This window comes from Oncorhynchus kisutch, linkage group LG6 (assembly GCF_002021735.2).
Source record: "Oncorhynchus kisutch isolate 150728-3 linkage group LG6, Okis_V2, whole genome shotgun sequence".
Lineage (NCBI taxonomy): Eukaryota > Metazoa > Chordata > Actinopteri > Salmoniformes > Salmonidae > Oncorhynchus > Oncorhynchus kisutch.
This window is the reverse complement of record NC_034179.2, coordinates 74,491,749-74,510,388: the sequence shown is the minus strand read 5'-3', so window position 1 is coordinate 74,510,388 and position 18,640 is coordinate 74,491,749. Positions and strand designations below refer to the sequence as shown.

Below are 18,640 nucleotides of genomic sequence, written 5' to 3'. Positions count from 1 at the left end.
CATTTATTGTCAATCAGTGTTGCTTCCTAAGTGGACAGTTTGATTTCACAGAAGTGTGATTGACTTGGAGTCACATTGTGTTGTTTAAGTGGTCCCTTTATTTTTTTGAGCAGTGAATATATATATAATATTTGTTTAACACTTATTTGGTTACTACATGATTCCATATGTGTTATTTCATATCTTTGATGTCTATTATTCTCTACTGTAAGAAAAACCCTGTAATGAGTAGGTGTGTCCAAACTTTTGACTGGTATTGTACGTCATACAGTTCACAAAATATCAACACATGATCTGTTTCATCCACTAAACACTCACCACACAGACCTGTTTCATGTCTCCCTATCATCCATAACGTGGCATTTAAACCTGTGTGTCCAAACCGTAGTCTACTCTACACACCTTCCTTTCTCCTACATCCCATTCTCCCCACCTCTTTATTTACTGACTGGTGGTCATCAATTCGGCCGCATACACGGACACATAATCAGTTAACCGCTTACGAAAACGAACATTGAAATCTGGGATATACACCCCTGCCCCCACCCTACCACTGACTGGATCCTTTGAACTAGCTTCATATATCATCAAGCTCTGGGAAGAGTATTGGTGATTCCAAACTTCTTCCATTTAATAATGGTGCAGGCCACTGTGTTCTTGGGGATCTTCAATGCTGCAGACATTTTGGTACCCTTCCCCAGATCTGTGCCTCGACACAATCCTTTCTCAGAGGTCTACAGACAATTCCTTCAAACTCATGGATTGTTTTTTGACCTGTGGGACCTTATATAGACAGGTGTGTGCCTTTCCATATCATGTCCAATCAATTGAATTTACCACAGGTGGACTCCAATCAAGTTGTAGAAACATCTCAAGGATGATCAATGGAAACAGTATGCACCTGAGCTCAATTTCAAGTCTCATAGCAAAGGGTTTGTCTATCTATGTAAATAAGTTATTTCTGTTTTTTAAACTTGCAAATACTTCTAAAAACCTGTTTCCACTTTTTCATTATGGAGTATTGTGTGTAGATTGTTGAGAGGGAAAAACATATTTAATACATTTTAGAATAAGGCTGTAACGTAACAAAATGTGGAAAAAGTCAAGGGGTCTGAATACTTTCCGAATGCACTAATAGAACCCATTCCACCGAGGGTTCTACATGGCACCCAAAAGGGTTCTACCTGGAACCAAAAAGGGTTATCCTATGGGAACAGCCGAATAACCCTTTTGGAACCCTTTTTTTTTAAGAGTGTACCTATATCCTGACCATATATTTTCAGCCTTACGTTTTTAGCCTTCCTCCTAGAATATACTAAAAACCCAGACTTGGCCACAGACATTCTAAACCCTCATGTTAGATACCAATCTTCCACTACTCCCACAACTTCCTGTAACTTCCTCATCACATATTTCACATTCCCACCTCTCTTCCACACAGCCCAATCATCGGCATACAAGGCCACACCCACTCCCTGTCTCAGCTCCTTAAATATGTCATCTATCATCAGGGTGAACAACACCAGACTAACCACACTTCCCTGAGGAGTACCATTGTCCACTTCAAACCCCATTGACAATTCTGACCCCACCCTCACCCATATGACTCAATCGAACAGGAAGTCCATGATCCAGTTATACAGATGTCCCTCAATGCCCAATGCACGCAACTTGATCAACAACCTTTCCCTCCACATGGTATCATAAGCTTTCTCAATGTCAAAATACACAACACTCATCACCTCTTTAATTGTCAGAGCCTTGGCTGTCTCTGTAGTAACTGTCAACAGGGCATCCATGGCAGACCGCGCTCTCCTGAACCCACTCTGTGCTACGCTCATCAAACCCTTAACTTCCAAGAAATACATCATCCTACTCACTATGATCTTTTCCATCAATTAACACATGTTGGATGACAGCGCAATAGGCCTATAACTGCCCGCACTAGTGGTATCTTTACCTGGTTTTACAAAGGGCAACACCAGCTCACGTTTCCACCCAGCAGGTATCACCCCAGTCCGCCACACCTTATTATACAACCCTAACACTGCTTCCAACACACTGTTTGGTGCATGCTTAAACATCACATAACACACCCTATCTTCGGAGCAGTCTGCCCGCAGCCCTCCCAACACCCTTGGCATCTCAAACATCCATAGCTTCTCCTGACTCCCCTTTTCTCTCTAAGACATTGCTATGCTCCTTTAACTTTTCCCTACGTCTCCTCTTACTCTCATCACACAGGTACTCACATCTATGAACCGCTGCAAACACCTCCTAGGACATTTGCCTTTTCTTCACTTGATACAGCTGTGATGTTTCCTTCTACCAACACTGGAATTTCAGCAGTTTAACCCTTCCCAATCATTTTTTAATTTTTCTTCCAAACCTCACCAATTTTGGCCCCGATCATTCTTCTGGCCATCGCTCTCTTTCTTTGATACTTCATGATACACACTGGAACAGTCACATCGGCAGCTGATATAATTACAGACATTACTGCCTCGGTGCACTCCTTCACAGACCCCTCCATTGATCGCGTTTGTCCCACACAGTCACACAGGTACTAACATCTTCTAGTTAGCTTTCTCAAAGCACCACCTTATGTTATTTTCTTATTTTACCCGGTAAGTTGACTGAGAATACATTTTCATTTACAGCAACAACCTGGGGAATAGTTACGAGAGAGGAGGGGGGATGAATGAGCCAATTGTAAGCTGGGGATGATTAGATGACCATGATGGTATGAGAGCCAGATTGTGAATTTAGCCAAGACACTAGTGTTAACACATCTACTCTTACGATAAATGCCATGAGATCTTTTAGTGACCACAGAGAGTCAGGACAGCCATTTAACGTCCCATCCGAAAGACAGCACCATACACAAGGCAATGGCCTTGAGGCATTGGGATATTTGTTGAGACCAGAGGAAAGGGTGCCTCCTACTGGCCCTCCAACACCACTTCCTGCACGCGCACACGCACGCATGCACACACACACACGGAAAATGATAACTCCCTACCGTGGTTTCTCTCATCACTTCCCATTCATTGACACCTCCCTGCCACCGCTGCAGATACCAATGCCAAGTCCGAGCATTGACTCTCACCACATTGATTCTCGTCTCCTTCCCGTCAATAACACACACTAATCCCCTGTTATCCATACATTGTTCAAATGTACTCCCATTGTCGTCTTCATTATGGTTATTAAAATCACACCATATTAGCTTCTACCCCTACAGGTCCTATCAATCCTTTTAACTTTGCTAACCAGAGAGGTTTGCAGGGGTTATAAAAGTGAACTATTACAATATTACCCCTATTCCTACATACAGTTGAAGTCGGAAGTTTACATACACCTTAGCCAAATACATTTAAAGTCAGTTTCACAATATCTGACATTTAATCCTAGTAAAAAGTTAGGATCATGATAAAATAATTCCACTCTGAACCCTTATAACTGTGTGAAATTGATTAGAATCATAAAATGATAATCTGATGATGTGTGTAGTTTTAGTCGGAATTAGGTTAAGCAATGTATCTGTATAGTGGAAAAACACAGACTGTCTGAGCAAGGCGTAGTTTGGGATTTGAACCTGCGTGTGTGTGCCTAGTAAAATACAGAAGAACAATTAAAATTGTGTTTGAACTGACCTGGCTAGGCCTCTGAGAGACTTGGGAGAGGACAGGGAGTACTTCTCAAGGTCTCCCTAATCTCGGGGGAATGGAACTGTCGGCTAGGTAGTGATACACAGTGGTGAGAACTATGGAGAAGGATAAAACTCACCTACTGTTTATGTGTATGTATGTGCGTAGGATACCTACTGTTTGTGTGGAAGTACGTGCGCAGCTATAATATTGATGTCTTTGTATAATGAACTTCAGAGCGTTCTCTGAATAAACTGTACTATCTTTTTGCATAAGCTGAGTCTTTGACTAATTACTATTAAACCCATGGTCTTACAGATCTCGGGGATTGGTCAGAGCTATTGATTGTCAGTTATTATCATTGGGATTGAAAATTCTCGTGACAGATCACCACTTTATTTTAAGAATGTGAAATGTCAGAATACTAGTCGAGAGAATGATTTATTTCAGCTTTTATTTCTTTCATCACATTCCCAGTGGGTCAGAAGTTTACATACACGCAATTAGTATTTGGTAGCATTGCCTTTAAATTGTTTAACTTGGGTCAAACGTTTCAGGTAGCCTTCCACAAGCTTCCCATAATAAGTTGGGTGAATTTTGGCCCATTACTACTGACAGAGCTGGTGTAAATGAGTCAGGTTTCTAGGCCTCCTTGCTCACACATGCTTTTTCAGTTCAGCCCACAACATTTCTGAGGTTAGGGATTTGTGATGGCCACTCCAATACCTTGTATTTGTTGTCCTTGAGCCATTTTGCAACAGCTTTGGAAGTATGCTTGGGGTCATTGTCCATTTGGAAGACGCATTTGCAACCAAGCTTTAACTTCCTGACTGATGTCTTGAGATGTTGCTTCAATATATTCACATAATTCTTTTCCACATGATGCCATCTATTTTGTGAAGTGCACCAGTCCCTCCTGCAGCAAAGCACCCCCACAACATGATGCTGCCACCCCCGTGCTTCACGGTTGGGATGGTGTTCTTCGGCTTGCATGCGTCCTCCTTTTTTCTACAAACATAACGATGGCCATTATGGCCAAACAGTTCTATTTTTGTTTCATCAGACCAGAGGACATTTCTCCAAAAGGTACGATCTTTGTCCCCATGTGCAGTTGAAAACCGCAGTCTGGGTTTTTTTTAAATGGCGGTTTTGGAGCAGTGGCTTCTTCCTTGCTGAGCGGCCTTTCAGGTTATGTCAATATAGGACTTGTTTTACTGTGGATATAGATACTTTTGTACCTGTTTCCTCCAGCATCTTCACAAGGTCCTTTGCTGTTGTTCTGGGATTGATTTGCACTTTTCGCACCAAAGTACGTTCATCTCTAAGAGACAGAACTCGTCTCCTTTCTGAGTGGTATGACGGCTGCGTGGTCCCATGGTGTTTATACTTGCGTCTATTGTTTGTACAGATGAACATGGTACCTTCAGGCGTTTAGAAATTTCTCCCAAGGATGAACCAGACTTGTGGAGGTCTACAATGTTGTTTCTGAGGTCTTGGCTGATTTCTTTAGATTTTCCCATGATGTCAAGCAAAGAGGCACTGAGTTTGAAGGTAGGCCTTGAAATACATCCACAGGTACACCTCCAATTGACTCAAATGATGTCAATTAGCCTATCAGAAGCGTCTAAAGCCATGACATGATTTTTCTGGAATTTTCCAAGCTGTTTAAAGGCACAGTCAACTTAGTGTATGTAAACTGCTGACCCACTGGAATTGTGATACAGTGAATTAATTATAAGTTAAATAATCTGTCTGTAAACAATTGTTGGAAAAATGACTTGTGTCATGCATAAAGTCCTAACTGACTTGCGAAAACTATAGTTTGTTAAAAAATAAATTGTGGAGTAGTTGAAAAACAAGTTTTAAAGACAAAGTGTATGTAAACTTCTGACTTCAACTTTATTTCTATTCCTCCTACACATTCCAATTCCTGTATCTCCAATACTCTGTATGCCATCCTCTCTTTAACGAATGTAGCACAACCCCCACCGGCCCCACCACTCTGTCACACCTAAGAGAACTGAGTCACGGAATCACCAGCCCAAACTCCTAAACCAACGATTTAAAACGTATGTAAATTGCCGACGAAGAACTACAACTCCCAGTAGAGCAGCCATAGTTTGCAAAATGACATGACCCAGATAGGTCATCGGGCAGTATGTGACTGTTCACTTTGCTTTAAACGGTGTTGACTTCCTAAACTTATCCCTATAGAATCTTACATTAAAACGAATGAATGGATTGTATTGGCAGGGCTACTCTTCAATGATGTCTACTCTGCTTCAAACTTTGCTGTGGAGGGGTTCTGTGAGAGTCTAGCAGTACAAGCCATGAAGTTCAGTGTGAAGTGAGTCTACATTTAAGGAGATCCAGCCACATCACTTCACATGAGTCATACATCAGTAACTAAACCAGCACTCGGCAGTAATAAGACTTTGCCCTAATGCCACGACAGTGAACCCGCAGGTTATATTTTCATGTAGATGATTAGCCTGAGATAGGGAATAGCTGATCGCACATGTATGTGCAAGCAGGAGGATTCCCTCAGTTAAACAGTGGTCTTTTATCTCTCCCGGCTCTGTCCATCTGTCCATCTCCCTGCTCTGTCCATCTGTCCTTCTCCCGGCTCTGTCCATCTGTCCTTCTCCCTGCTCTGTCCATCTGTCCTTCTCCCTACTCTGTCCATCTGTCCTTCTCCCGGCTCTGTCCATCTGTCCATCTCCCTGCTCTGTCCATCTGTCCCTCTCCCTGCTCTGTCCATCTGTCCATCTCCCTACTCTGTCCATCTGTCCTTCTCCCTGCTCTGTCCATCTGTCCTTCTCCCGGCTCTGTCCATCTGTCCTTCTCCCGGCTCTGTCCATCTGTCCTTCTCCCTGCTCTGTCCATCTGTCCTTCTCCCGGCTCTGTCCATCTGTCCTTCTCCCTGCTCTGTCCATCTGTCCTTCTCTCTGCTCTGTCCATCTGTCCATCTCCCTACTCTGTCCATCTGTCCTTCTCCCGGCTCTGTCCATCTGTCCATCTCCCTGCTCTGTCCATCTGTCCCTCTCCCTGCTCTGTCCATCTGTCCTTCTCCCTGCTCTGTCCATCTGTCCCTCTCCCTGCTCTGTCCATCTGTCCTTCTCCCGGCTCTGTCCATCTGTCCATCTCCCTGCTCTGTCCATCTGTCCTTCTCCCTGCTCTGTCCATCTGTCCTTCTCCCGGCTCTGTCCATCTGTCCCTCTCCCTGCTCTGTCCATCTGTCCCTCTCCCTGCTCTGTCCATCTGTCCCTCTCCCTGCTCTGTCCATCTGTCCCTCTCCCTGCTCTGTCCATCTGTCCTTCTCCCGGCTCTGTCCATCTGTCCATCTCCCTGCTCTGTACATCTGTCCCTCTCCCTGCTCTGTCCATCTGTCTTTCTCCCTGCTCTGTCCATCTGTCCTTCTCCCTGCTCTGTCCATCTGTCCTTCTCCCTGCTCTGTCCATCGGTCCTTCTCCCTGCTCTGTCCATCTGTCCCTCTCCCTGCTCTGTCCATCTGTCCTTCTCCCGGCTCTGTCCATCTGTCCTTCTCCCTGCTCTGTCCATCTGTCCTTCTCCCTGCTCTGTACATCTGTCCCTCTCCCTGCTCTGTCCATCTGTCCTTCTCCAGGCTCTGTCCATCTGTCCTTCTCCCTGCTCTGTCCATCTGTCCTTCTCCCTGCTCTGTCCATCTGTCCTTCTCCCTGCTCTGTCCATCTGTCCTTCTCCCTGCTCTGCTCATCTGTCCTTCTCTCTGCTCTGTCCATCTGTCCTTCTTCCTGCTCTGTCCATCTCCCTGCTCTGTCCATCTGTCCTTCTCCCTGCTCTGTCCATCTGTCCTTCTTCCTGCTCTGTCCATCTGTCCTTCTCCCTGCTCTGTCCATCTGTCCTTCTCCCTGCTCTGTCCATCTGTCCTTCTCCCTGCTCTGTCCATCTGTCCCTCTCCCTGCTCTGTCCATCTGTCCTTCCACTCTGAGGATGACTCTAGTGGAGCCTGGTCCGGTGGGGACCGAATTTAAGAGGAAGGTGTTTGAGGACGCTGAGAAGATGGACCTCGCGGGGGCAGACGAGGAGACTGCTAGGATCTTCCGTGAAATCTACCTGCCCTACTCTAGGAAGGTGTTCAACTCTCTCGCACAGACACCCGAGGAAATAGCAGAGGTAACACTCTGTTATGTCACTATCTTATATTTTGTGACTACTATCCTAGTATTATTTGGTATGCAGTCTCAACATCTCATCCTTTGGTGGCTAAATGGGACTAAATCGCTCTACTCTACTCTCTTGCAGCAAACACTTCAACTGATGACAGCGAAGGAGCCTCCGTTTCGCCACCAGACCAACCGTGTGTACATGCCCATGACTGCCCTGAAGCACGCAGACCCTACCGGTCGTCTACCCCTGGACACCTTTTATAAGCTGTTGTTCAAGCACGACAGTCTATTCACTGCCAGTCTGGGGCTGCTGCGCATGTTGCAGAAGAGGACGGGGAAGAGCTCCAATTGAGCAGAAGGTTGGAGAGACAGAGTGAATAACCTAGTGAGGAGAGATAGGGGGATAGAGAGAGTAGAAGGTTGGAGAGACAGAGTGAATAACCTAGTGAGGAGAGATAGGGGGATAGAGAGAGCAGAAGGTTGGAGAGACAGAGTGAATAACCTAGTGAGGAGAGATAGGGGGATAGAGAGAGCAGAAGGTTGGAGAGACAGAGTGAATAACCTAGTGAGGAGAGATAGGGGGATAGAGAGAGCAGAAGGTTGGAGAGACAGAGTGAATAACCTAGTGAGGAGAGATAGGGGGATAGAGAGAGCAGAAGGTTGGAGAGACAGAGTGAATAACCTAGTGAGGAGAGATAGGGGGATAGAGAGAGCAGAAGGTTGGAGAGACAGAGTGAATAACCTAGTGAGGAGAGATAGGGGGATAGAGAGAGCAGAAGGTTGGAGAGACAGAGTGAATAACCTAGTGAGGAGAGATAGGGGGATAGAGAGAGCAGAAGGTTGGAGAGACAGAGTGAATAACCTAGTGAGGAGAGATAGGGGGATAGAGAGAGCAGAAGGTTGGAGAGACAGAGTGAATAACCTAGTGAGGAGAGATAGGGGGATAGAGAGAGCAGAAGGTTGGAGAGACAGAGTGAATAACCTAGTGAGGAGAGATAGGGGGATAGAGAGAGCAGAAGGTTGGAGAGACAGAGTGAATAACCTAGTGAGGAGAGATAGGGGGATAGAGAGAGTAGAAGGTTGGAGAGACAGAGTGAATAACCTAGTGAGGAGAGATAGGGGGATAGAGAGAGCATAAGGTTGGAGAGACAGAGTGAATAACCTAGTGAGGAGAGATAGGGGGATAGAGAGAGCAGAAGGTTGGAGAGACAGAGTGAATAACCTAGTGAGGAGAGATAGGGGGATAGAGAGAGCAGAAGGTTGGAGAGACAGAGTGAATAACCTAGTGAGGAGAGATAGGGGGATAGAGAGAGCAGAAGGTTGGAGAGACAGAGTGAATAACCTAGTGAGGAGAGATAGGGGGATAGAGAGAGCAGAAGGTTGGAGAGACAGAGTGAATAACCTAGTGAGGAGAGATAGGGGGATAGAGAGAGCAGAAGGTAGATAGATATGATTTAGCACTGTTTGAAGCGTGAGTGCCCTGGCCTTTGTCGAAGATGGAGAACTTCTGCCCATTGTGTTCATCCATAGATTTTCCTGAAATGCAGAAGGGATTGTTCCACATTTCCATTTACAGTATAACTTTCTTCAGACTGTATCGACCAAGTAGTCCTTTCAGATTTGTAATACTGTTGTTTCACGGGAAAGGAGGAGAAATGTAAATGTTCTTTAGACTCACCAGCACCTCCATCTTTGAAGCCACTTAAATGCAGCTTGTATCCTTCATGCTCAGAGTCGACAGAGAAGGAGGAGTACTGCACGTGGGCTTTAGCTCCTTCGAAGTCCCCCAGGTCCACCCTCAACTCATACTGCTTCCTCTGAGTGAGGAGATGGGTGTTTTCTAGGCCTGAGGGAAAGCACAAGGTGTTGGGGGGGAACATATAACACGAGGTGAGTATTAAAGATAGTAATAATACACATGAATAGACATTTAATGCATTTCGTATCTCAGCATAGACATTTCAAATGTGTCCAGTGAGTCATGCTCTTACCTAACCAGTACTCTCCAGATGACTGCCCAAACCCACTCCTGTATTGGTCCCATCGTTTCTCTCCTGGATCACCTGGAATAGAGGGGCATTTTGAGATGTTCCACAGAAATATGAGATGTTCCACACAAGGGGAAATTTATCCATCTCTCCTGGTTGATAACATTCTCTACTTCAAAGGTTAATTGAGCAAACAACAACATGGATTGAGCCCTGAGGTAGTGGTAGTGAAACAAACTTTGATGAATCTCAAAAGACTATAAACAAAAGGTCTAGTCACTGTACACACGGTCCATTTCTCCCCCTCAGGTTGGTCCTCACAGCTTGTTCCTGCAGGGTAGATGGTGTACACGCCACTGTGTCCAAAGCCCCTTCTATACACATCAACACAATACACTGGCATGATATCATATGGTAGAGTATTGATTGCCACTGGGAGTAGTAGAATGAGCACATCCAAAGCCTGCAATAAATGTCAACTTTAACTTAAAGACATTATTCTAGAATAATAAACCCCCACCCCCTATTCAAGGTAACCAATCTCACCTTCATTATTTTTCTGATAGGATAAAATGACCTTAGGGAAGTTGTCCAAAGTTGTGATCCTTCCTCGCTTCGAGAGTAACGTTGAAATGGAGAATAATTATGAATAGCAAGGTCTTTGGAAGTTCAATTTTATACCATTTAAAGAACATGCCTGTCTCTTGTAGACTCATTTACTTTTGTGCAATTGTGACAGAGTGGAAATCCACTGCAAATGTGACAAGAGTGGAAATTCCACCCGGCATGGGCACGAACTCACAACTCTCAGCGGCGTAACAACGTACTCAAGAAGTACTGTCAGTACCACTGACCCAGAAATGCTAAGGCATTTCTAAACCCAGGGAGACAGTACTTCTAGGTCTCAGGAAGGCCGTAGCGATGCCTTTAACCATCCACTAAAACGGCAATCAACCTCATATTCTATATTTGAAACGATTTTCTCTATTCACATGCGATACTTAATAATTAGTACATTATTATAAGTCAAATATAAATGTGTGAAAATACGATGAATGCAAAAAGATACACAGAAATGTAGTTCCCTACAGTTTTTATTAGAAGTGACTTATTTTACAACTTTTGTCTGTAGAAAGAAACATTGTGGAACAGTTTTTTTATGTACAACGATTTTTAAACTACTTTTAAACAAGTATAGGAATTAATAATAATGATAGAAAATATCTATGACTTCTAATAATACAAGACCAATAAAATATCAGTCACATCCTCAATTTTCACAATAATCCTAAAAGGAAGTACATTTTATTTTTGTCCTTTTTAGTACATAATCATTTTTAGAAACATAAGATGCATCATAAACAAGTAGATCTACACAGGACAAACATTATTTACAGACAGAAGTTGGGATATCTGAAATGTACAGACAGAGCATAGTAGTGTCGCCAGGAAAGGAAATCAAAGGATAACAAATAAACACTTCACTAAATGAACCCTGAACTGGAATCTGAACCTAGTATCAGTCCAACCCAGAAACCTCCCAGGTCTGACTGTACTGTAGTAGCTGGTTATAGTGAACAGGCTTGGACCAGTGAAGGAAACATAGTCATGAAATCGAACAGGGGAGGAGGATCTGATTGGCTTTCCCAGTAGTAACTATCCTATCCAGGGAGCAGCAGTGGTCTTGTGAGGGTTAGTCGGATCCCTGGGGAGTGACATCCATAGTAAAGAGCTACAGTAGGGGGGTGCAGCACTACATAGTAGTGTTCTCTCTCCTTCCACGTCTTCTAACAAGTCATATGTAACTGTCCTCTCCGTGGCTAGTGGGGTGCAAGCTGCTAAAGATGCAGAGGAACGCTCCTCTGCATGCTGTAGTATAGCACCTCCCTGAGGAGTGACAGAGCACTAACAGTCCCAACCCACCAGCCAGGCCCTCACACTGACCGACTGACCGACGACTGGAGCGCACCAGAGTTAGAATCAGTCCACAGACTTATCCGTAACTGAACCGCAGGAGAACATACCAACACCTCCATTACCAATGGAACCGCAAGAGAATGTGCTTCTATTGGCCAACGCGACAGCTAGCCTGAGTCCCAGATCTATGTGTGCGGTCTTACACGCATAACAATGACAGCAACGGAGTCGGCAAGAGAGCACAAATAGATGTGGGACTCAGGCTACACAAAAACAGGACCAGGGGTCAAAGAACTAGAATAGAAGCAGTCAAAAACATGCTATCACACTGACAGGCAACATGCAGGAATGTTTGCAGGGGAGTGGTAAAGGAATAGCAGCTGATAAACATAGCTTAGTACACCGAGGAGATGTTCAAAAAGTAACCATGGTGTCAACACATATACAGTATATAAAACAACACATAACTGAGTTAAAACCTAAACTAAAGGGCAGTGACGGGCTGATTTTACAATTGGCATAATAATGCTCTCATCTGAATGAATGTTCAGAATGAGTGAAAACAAGCTGCATGACTGAAGTAGTGATGGCAGACTGGGGGGGCAAAGCCCTTTAGACCAGGACCAATGAGACTAATGACTAGGATGACTCGAGCCATGCCTGGGACTGACACGCAGACGGCCTGGGACTGACACGCAGACGGCCTGGGACTGACACGCAGACGGCCTGGGACTGACACGCAGACGGCCTGGGACTGACACGCAGACGGCCTGGGACTGACACGCAGACGGCCTGGGACTGACACGCAGACGGCCTGGGACTGACACGCAGACGGCCTGGGACTGACACGCAGACGGCCTGGGACTGACACGCAGACGGCCTGGGACTGACACGCAGACGGCCTGGAGGAGAACGTGGCTTAAGTCAATTGGAAGTTGAAACTTGAACACGTCTGTTTAGTTGTCTGTCTGACTGAACACTGGCCAATGTACGTACTGTAATGAATGTTTAAATGCCTTCCTGGCTGTTGTGTGTGGATAAGCAGAGTGCCTCATTGCAGTGTCAGAACCCCACCTCACGATCACCCTCCCTCCCATCGCTTTGTCCCGTCAAGTGCTTCAGAGACGCCCATCATTCTACATTCTTACACATAATACTTCTACGGAATGTAGTCAGTCCTTTTTTCCCTAGTTCGTCAAATCAGAACGTAATATCACTAATTACAGCCAACTTAAAAGAGTACATATTTGTTCCCAAGCCAATCTGATCGTTTTACCTGGTGGCCTAAATAAATAACATCAGTCAAGAGAGGCGAGACCTCTTCCTCTTTCTATCTGAACCCCATGTTGATCTGCCTACAGAGTGTTAGACACCGGTGGTGGGCTGGGTGGAGAGTTAGTGAGTGAATCACTAGTCGTTTTCCTTGTAACACCACTGGACCCAGGTGAGCCCAAGACATGTGTTCCATGTAACAGGTGAGTGTGAAACACTGTGAGAGGACAGGACAGAAAGAGGCTGAGAAAACACCTGAAAATGCACTTCTGAGAAACACAAACAAACAATAAATAAAAATAAAGGAATTCCCTTCAACATTGTTGCTTTTTTCTTTCTTTTATCTACTTTTTTAAGAGTTTGTTAGTTTTTCAGGAGAGCATCCCTAAGTCTTTGAAATGAAAGACTTCGTTTTCTTCATATACTTTTTATAATAATAAAAAAACAAGTCCATCTGTGACAGAATAAGTCTTACTTCATTAAATTGTCTGTTCTTTTATATCCAGACAACACATTTCCCTTTACTCTTTCTCTGCAAACAACACTAGCAGACGGTCCTCGTGATAAAACACAGTCAATCCGAATCCAATGGAAATCTTGGAACCAGGCTGACGCATAAACTCCAGACACACAGGCCTTTACATCCAGTCGTCTCCTCTCTCCTCTCCCCCAGGCAGGTCTCTGTTAACCAGGTGCCTTGGGGGTTCATGCAAACACCTGCATCTTGCCGTTGGACTCCTGGACATGTGGGATCTGGGTTTGGGCAGGACCGGCCACCGCCGGGCTGGGGGTGGAGTCTGACCAATCAGACACACAGTGGGGGGAGGGGCTGGACCAGGGCTCGGGCGACTCTGGGGAGGGGGTCAGGTAGGGATGCTCGCTGGACAGGCGGAGGTAATGCTTGGGAGTGGCATCCAGGGTGGAGGAGTAGCTGTGCTGGGAGGGCGGGGTGGGGTAGTCCTCCAAGCCTGCAGTGCTGCCACTGGCCTGGGGAGGAGGGGCCTGGGAGGCCTGTGGAGAGGTGGGCTGAGTGGCTGGCTGGGACTGAGGAGGCTGCTGCTGCTGCTGGAAGAAGGCTGGAGGGGGCTGTGTCGTCTGGGGGGTGGATGGGGAGGAGGTGCCCATGCGGAGGCTCTGCTGGCTGGCCATGGAGTGGTTGTGGAGCTGCTGCTCTGCGATGGATGGCAGCTTGACGGGGCTGAGGGAGATGGGCGTGCTGGCAATGACAGGCGTGGGCTGCAGCATGGCTTGCTGGGCGCTGCGGTACAGGTGCTGCTGATGCTGCTGGTGCTGCTGCATCATGAGGCTGTTCTGCTGCTGCTGCATGGGGCTCTGAGGGTGCATGCCCGCCTGGCTGCTGTGGACCAGATTCACCACCTGTCCCCCGCACTGGGAGGAGGAGGGCATGCGGCTGTGCCAGTCGAAGGGCACGCTGACAGGGCTCACCAGGCCCATGTTGAGCCCCAGCTGGCCGGCGTTGAGCACGTAGCCGTGGGGGCCCTGGTTGACCTGGCTGGCCATGGACACGCGGCCCTGCATGGACATGCCTCCATCTCCCAGGTCGTTGAGCTGGGCCAGAGACACAGCGAATGGACCAGAGCCGTCCATCATGCTGCTGTGCACCATGGGAGTGCTGGGCACCGACATGGAGGAGTGGAAGAGCCCCGAGGAGGGCATGGCTACCGGGGAGCAGGGGTTGGTGATGTAGCCGGCGTTGTTGGCCCCTCCGCGGGGGGAGTCCAGGGAGTCGACGGGGGACAGGGTGACAGAGCTCTCCAGCAGGGCGCTCTGCATGTCCAGGGTCAGCTTCTTGTTGCGGGCCTTAGCTGAATCCTTCAGGTTCTGGGCATGCTGCCCTCCCAGACCTGAACCCTTTGCCCCGGGGCGGCGACTCTTCTTCCCCTGGGGGGTGTTCTTCAGGCCGGGCATGAAGGCACTGGGGGGGCACATGAGGGGGGACAGGGTGTGTCCCCCAGCCAGGTGGTGTGGGGCCCCTCCGTGGCCCTGGGGGCTCCTCACTGTGTTGTACTCATCCAGCAGCTGAACGATGTCATGGTGCATTCTCTCCTGGGCGATGTCCCGAGGCAGACGGTCCATATGGTCGGTTATCTCCCTGTTGGCGAAGTGGGCCAGGAGGACCTTGACCGCCTCACAACTACCCTCACGCGCCGCCAGGAAGAGAGGCGTCTCCTCCTAATATACAGAGAGAGAGAGAGATAGACATGTTGGCTCCTCAATATCTCTATATATTCCAGACTGTATGACTGTGGGGAGCTGACAGTTGTAGATATAGGTGGAGGGCTGTGTGTACCTTGAGGTCCTGCATGTCTTTGTTGGCTCCGTTCTTCAGCAGGGCCATGGTGGCCTCCACGTTGTTGACAGCAGCTGCCCAGTGCAGAGCAGATTTACCTGGGATGGGAGGAACACACACGGTTGTTACTCATCCTACCGCTTACCACGAAACACAGCATCACCATTCAACTGCATCAACTCTCTCTTCAACACACACACACTCACACACTAGTTTAGCCAATCACGTACCCAGTTCGTCGACAGCGTTGATGTCTGCGTGGCAGGTGATGAGTTCCTCCACCATGCCCTCTACGGCCAGGCGGGCAGCCAGGATCAGGGCGGTGGAGCCGTCGTACATACGAGAGTCCAGGTCTGTAGCCCGGGTACGGATCAGAATCTAACCAGGACAGACAGGGAGAAATAACATGTCAATCTGGCAGATGACACAACAGTCTACTCAGCAAGTGGGAAACCGTAAGCAGTAGCAAAGTCAAGTCTTACATGTGTAATGCTGCGTATAGAAAGACAGAGGAATACATTGAGTAAGTGTGAAGATATAACTTAAACATTAAGCATCTGAACAGTGTGTGTTTACCTGGAAGACCCCCTGGGCGTCGGCTGCCACGGCGGCGTGTAGCGGCGTGCGCCCTGTGTTGTCCTGCGCGTTGGCGTCGGCCCCGGCGTCCAACAGCCGCTTAGCGGCGTCAGCGCGGGCATAGCGGGCAGCCAGGTGAAGGGCGGTCTCTCCAGTGCGGTCCGTCTGGGCGGCCAATGTGGCGCCCTGGTAGATGAGGTCAGAGATGATGTTGGCGGAACACTCCTCTGACTCCTCCTCCTCGGGGAGCTCGGGCTCCAGACCGCCTCCGCAGAACGACGCCAGCATCAGAGGGGTGAAACCGTCTGGAGGGGAGAAGGACGGGAGAGGCGAAGGGTCAGTCAATGTGTCAATCAAAACACAACGGACAGGAACAGATCAAAGAGATCAAACGTAGCAACTAACAATAAACACCAGGAATACGAATCAGGAGGAGCGTTTTTTAAAGGATATACTACAGCCTCAAGGATTCCAGTCCAGACACATACAACACTGCACATGACACAACAACGCTCCATTTTGGTTCATTTCAATACTGACCAGGTCCTCGGACGTTGACGTCCATGCAGTCCTGGTCGAACTCTCCCTGGGGCGGGGTGAGGGCCATGGAGGGGGGCATGCGGATGTCTGCAGCCGCTAGGTGGTGCTGGGTCCACTGTCTACAGTCTACAGTGTCTTCACTATCTGACAGGATACTGGGCTCCTCAATCTTCAGTCTCTTGGCCTCGGGGCAGTCTGTGTCGATCCACGAGTCACTGTGGTCGCCAAGCAGAGACTCCTCCACCGTCTTGGGCATGTATCTGGAGAGAGACCGGTAACACACAGTCACAATACCATAGTGGAGCAGATACATTGATTTGGAATCACCATAGGAGTGCTGTAAGTGAGGACACAACAGTGTGGTTACTCACTTCATGCCCAGTGCGTCCTGGCCTAAGGGTTCCCTGCGGTTCTTGTTGCTGCTGGGTTCCTTCTTGGGGAAGAAGCCCTCGGGGAACCACAGGGTGCTGTGTTCTCTCTTTCTGCGGCCGATCAGCACGCCCACCACCAGGATGACCAATAGGAACAGGGCTGCCACGCCCACCAGCATCAGCTTGCCCCACTCTGGCATGTCTACAGGGTCTGGGATCTTCTCACCTACATGTTATTACAAGGACTTTAGTATATGAGCTGTGGTTACAGTATTTGATGGAGAAATGACATATATATATATATATATAAATGTTTGTAACGTTATTCTGTATCCTGGTATAGTGTCCGTGGGTTTCTACTCACTGCGGACTTCTTTGAGGGGGTAGGGGAAGCGGAGCATCTCCACGGCTGACAGAGCTCCCAGGTAGTCTGCTGCGCTGTCAGCCGAAGGGAAACAGTCGTCAGACCGCTGGGAACACAGACGGTTGTCTATCTCCAGGTACACGATGGACCCAATCACCTCCTGGTGGGGCTGCAGCTCTCGTTTGAGGCGCGCCTCTCGGCGGGTGTAGGGTCGGATCATGGGCTCTCCGTTGTGGTCCAGGCGGAAGCGCAGGGTGGTTCTCAGGATGGCGCTGAGCTTCTGCAGGAAGGCAGGGGCCGTATTCACGAGTTCGTCCGGGGGTAGCAGGACCACCAGGACCAGCACCCCGTCAGCCAGGTTCTCTGGAACCTTCCCTGCACAGTCCAGCCCGTCCCAGCCACACTCCTCTGAGTTACAGCCCTGGTCACAGCGGCCGTCAGCGTAGTGGTCGATGCAGTACGCCTCGTAGATGGGACTGGTGGAGACAGAGAGTTACAGAGATCAGCTTAGAAGGTCTAAGGTGAAAGAATGAGAGTCCAGAACAGAATGCTGGCGGTGGAGTACTTACTTGCAGATTTTCTCCTTGCTCTTGCAGTCAAAGTTGTCGTAGAGGCAGTCGGCGTTGTTGCACGACTCGTCACACTGGCTGTTGTTGAAAACACGCCAGCAGCGCGGATCGGTGCAGCGCGCCCACGGGTTCACCGCCAGCGAGCAGTCACCCCCGTCCCAGCGGCAGGGGAATGTGTTGCACTCCTTGTCGCAGACACCGTCGTTGGCCTTGCCGTGGCAGTCGGCCAGGGGGCAGGCGGGCGGCAGAAGGGCCTCTACCAGCCTGGTGCTGCCCTGCTCGCAGCGCTTGCCCGTCCAGCCTTGGGCACACTGGCAGAGGAAGAAGGGGAAGCTGGTCTCCTCGGTGCAGATGCCTCCGTTGCGGCACGGCTGGGAGGAGCAGCCCTCGTTACTACGGTGCTGGCACTGGGGCCCGGCATAGCCTGTCAGGCAGGCACAGCGGGCGCCCCGCGTGGTCAGAGCACAACTACCTCCATTATAGCAAGACAACTCCCGACACGACATGCTCCTCTCACAGTTGTTCCCAGCATAGCCCTGTGGAGGGAGAACAATCACATACAACGTAAGTGTGGGTAGGAAACAGATGTGGTCAACTACAGGACGTTAGCATTGTAATAAATCCAGGGGGTTTTGACATATGGTTCTAGGTTATGCTCTGTGAGCAGGGAAGTTCAGGGAGACAGAGATGGTTGTAGAAATATCAGCTGTTTCCACAGGCGGACTAGACACGGGGTAAAAGTGTGCCACAGCGACATGTTGATACGTACCAGCTGACAGGTACAGGCGTATCCCAGGGATGAGCTGCTGGAGACAGAACAGGCCCCTCCGTTCTGACAGGGCTGAGACTCACACACACTGAACCTGCTCTGGCACCGCCGACCTGCACACAATAACACACACACACACACACGTTAGAGTGGCGCAAACAGATA

At 48.3% G+C, this 18,640-nt stretch overlaps 3 protein-coding genes across 4 annotated transcripts in view; 1 reads left to right on the top strand and 2 right to left on the bottom strand.

The window, feature by feature from the left end:
- Nucleotides 1–3,956: 3,956 nt before the first annotated feature.
- Nucleotides 3,957–8,150, top strand: LOC109897335 (retinol dehydrogenase 8-like). The gene is made up of 4 exons (XM_031825973.1): nucleotides 3,957–3,981; nucleotides 5,904–5,997; nucleotides 7,622–7,805; nucleotides 7,935–8,150. The coding sequence occupies exons 1-4, from the start codon at nucleotides 3,957–3,959 to the stop codon at nucleotides 8,148–8,150; spliced, it is 519 nt and encodes a 172-aa protein (XP_031681833.1).
- Nucleotides 8,151–9,200: 1,050 nt separating this feature from the next.
- On the bottom strand, nucleotides 9,201–9,913 carry LOC116352931 (microfibril-associated glycoprotein 4-like; the record flags this gene model as incomplete). Its single annotated transcript, XM_031825972.1, has 3 exons — nucleotides 9,201–9,334; nucleotides 9,477–9,644; nucleotides 9,790–9,913. Coding segments are annotated over 3 exons (426 nt in total), but the record flags the coding sequence as incomplete, so codon positions are not given.
- Nucleotides 9,914–10,852: 939 nt separating this feature from the next.
- LOC109898546 (neurogenic locus notch homolog protein 2) overlaps nucleotides 10,853–18,640 on the bottom strand; it is a 42,364-nt gene continuing 34,576 nt past the window's right edge. For both annotated transcript variants that reach the window (XM_031827511.1, XM_031827512.1), the window contains 9 exons: nucleotides 18,476–18,588; nucleotides 17,707–18,242; nucleotides 17,138–17,613; nucleotides 16,774–16,999; nucleotides 16,403–16,662; nucleotides 15,863–16,167; nucleotides 15,517–15,664; nucleotides 15,287–15,384; nucleotides 10,853–15,168 (listed from right to left, as the gene is read on the bottom strand). In XM_031827511.1, the coding sequence (XP_031683371.1) occupies nucleotides 13,681–15,168; nucleotides 15,287–15,384; nucleotides 15,517–15,664; nucleotides 15,863–16,167; nucleotides 16,403–16,662; nucleotides 16,774–16,999; nucleotides 17,138–17,613; nucleotides 17,707–18,242; nucleotides 18,476–18,588 (3,650 nt within the window). In that variant the 3' untranslated portion in view covers nucleotides 10,853–13,680. The remainder of the gene's footprint in view (nucleotides 15,169–15,286; nucleotides 15,385–15,516; nucleotides 15,665–15,862; nucleotides 16,168–16,402; nucleotides 16,663–16,773; nucleotides 17,000–17,137; nucleotides 17,614–17,706; nucleotides 18,243–18,475; nucleotides 18,589–18,640) is intronic.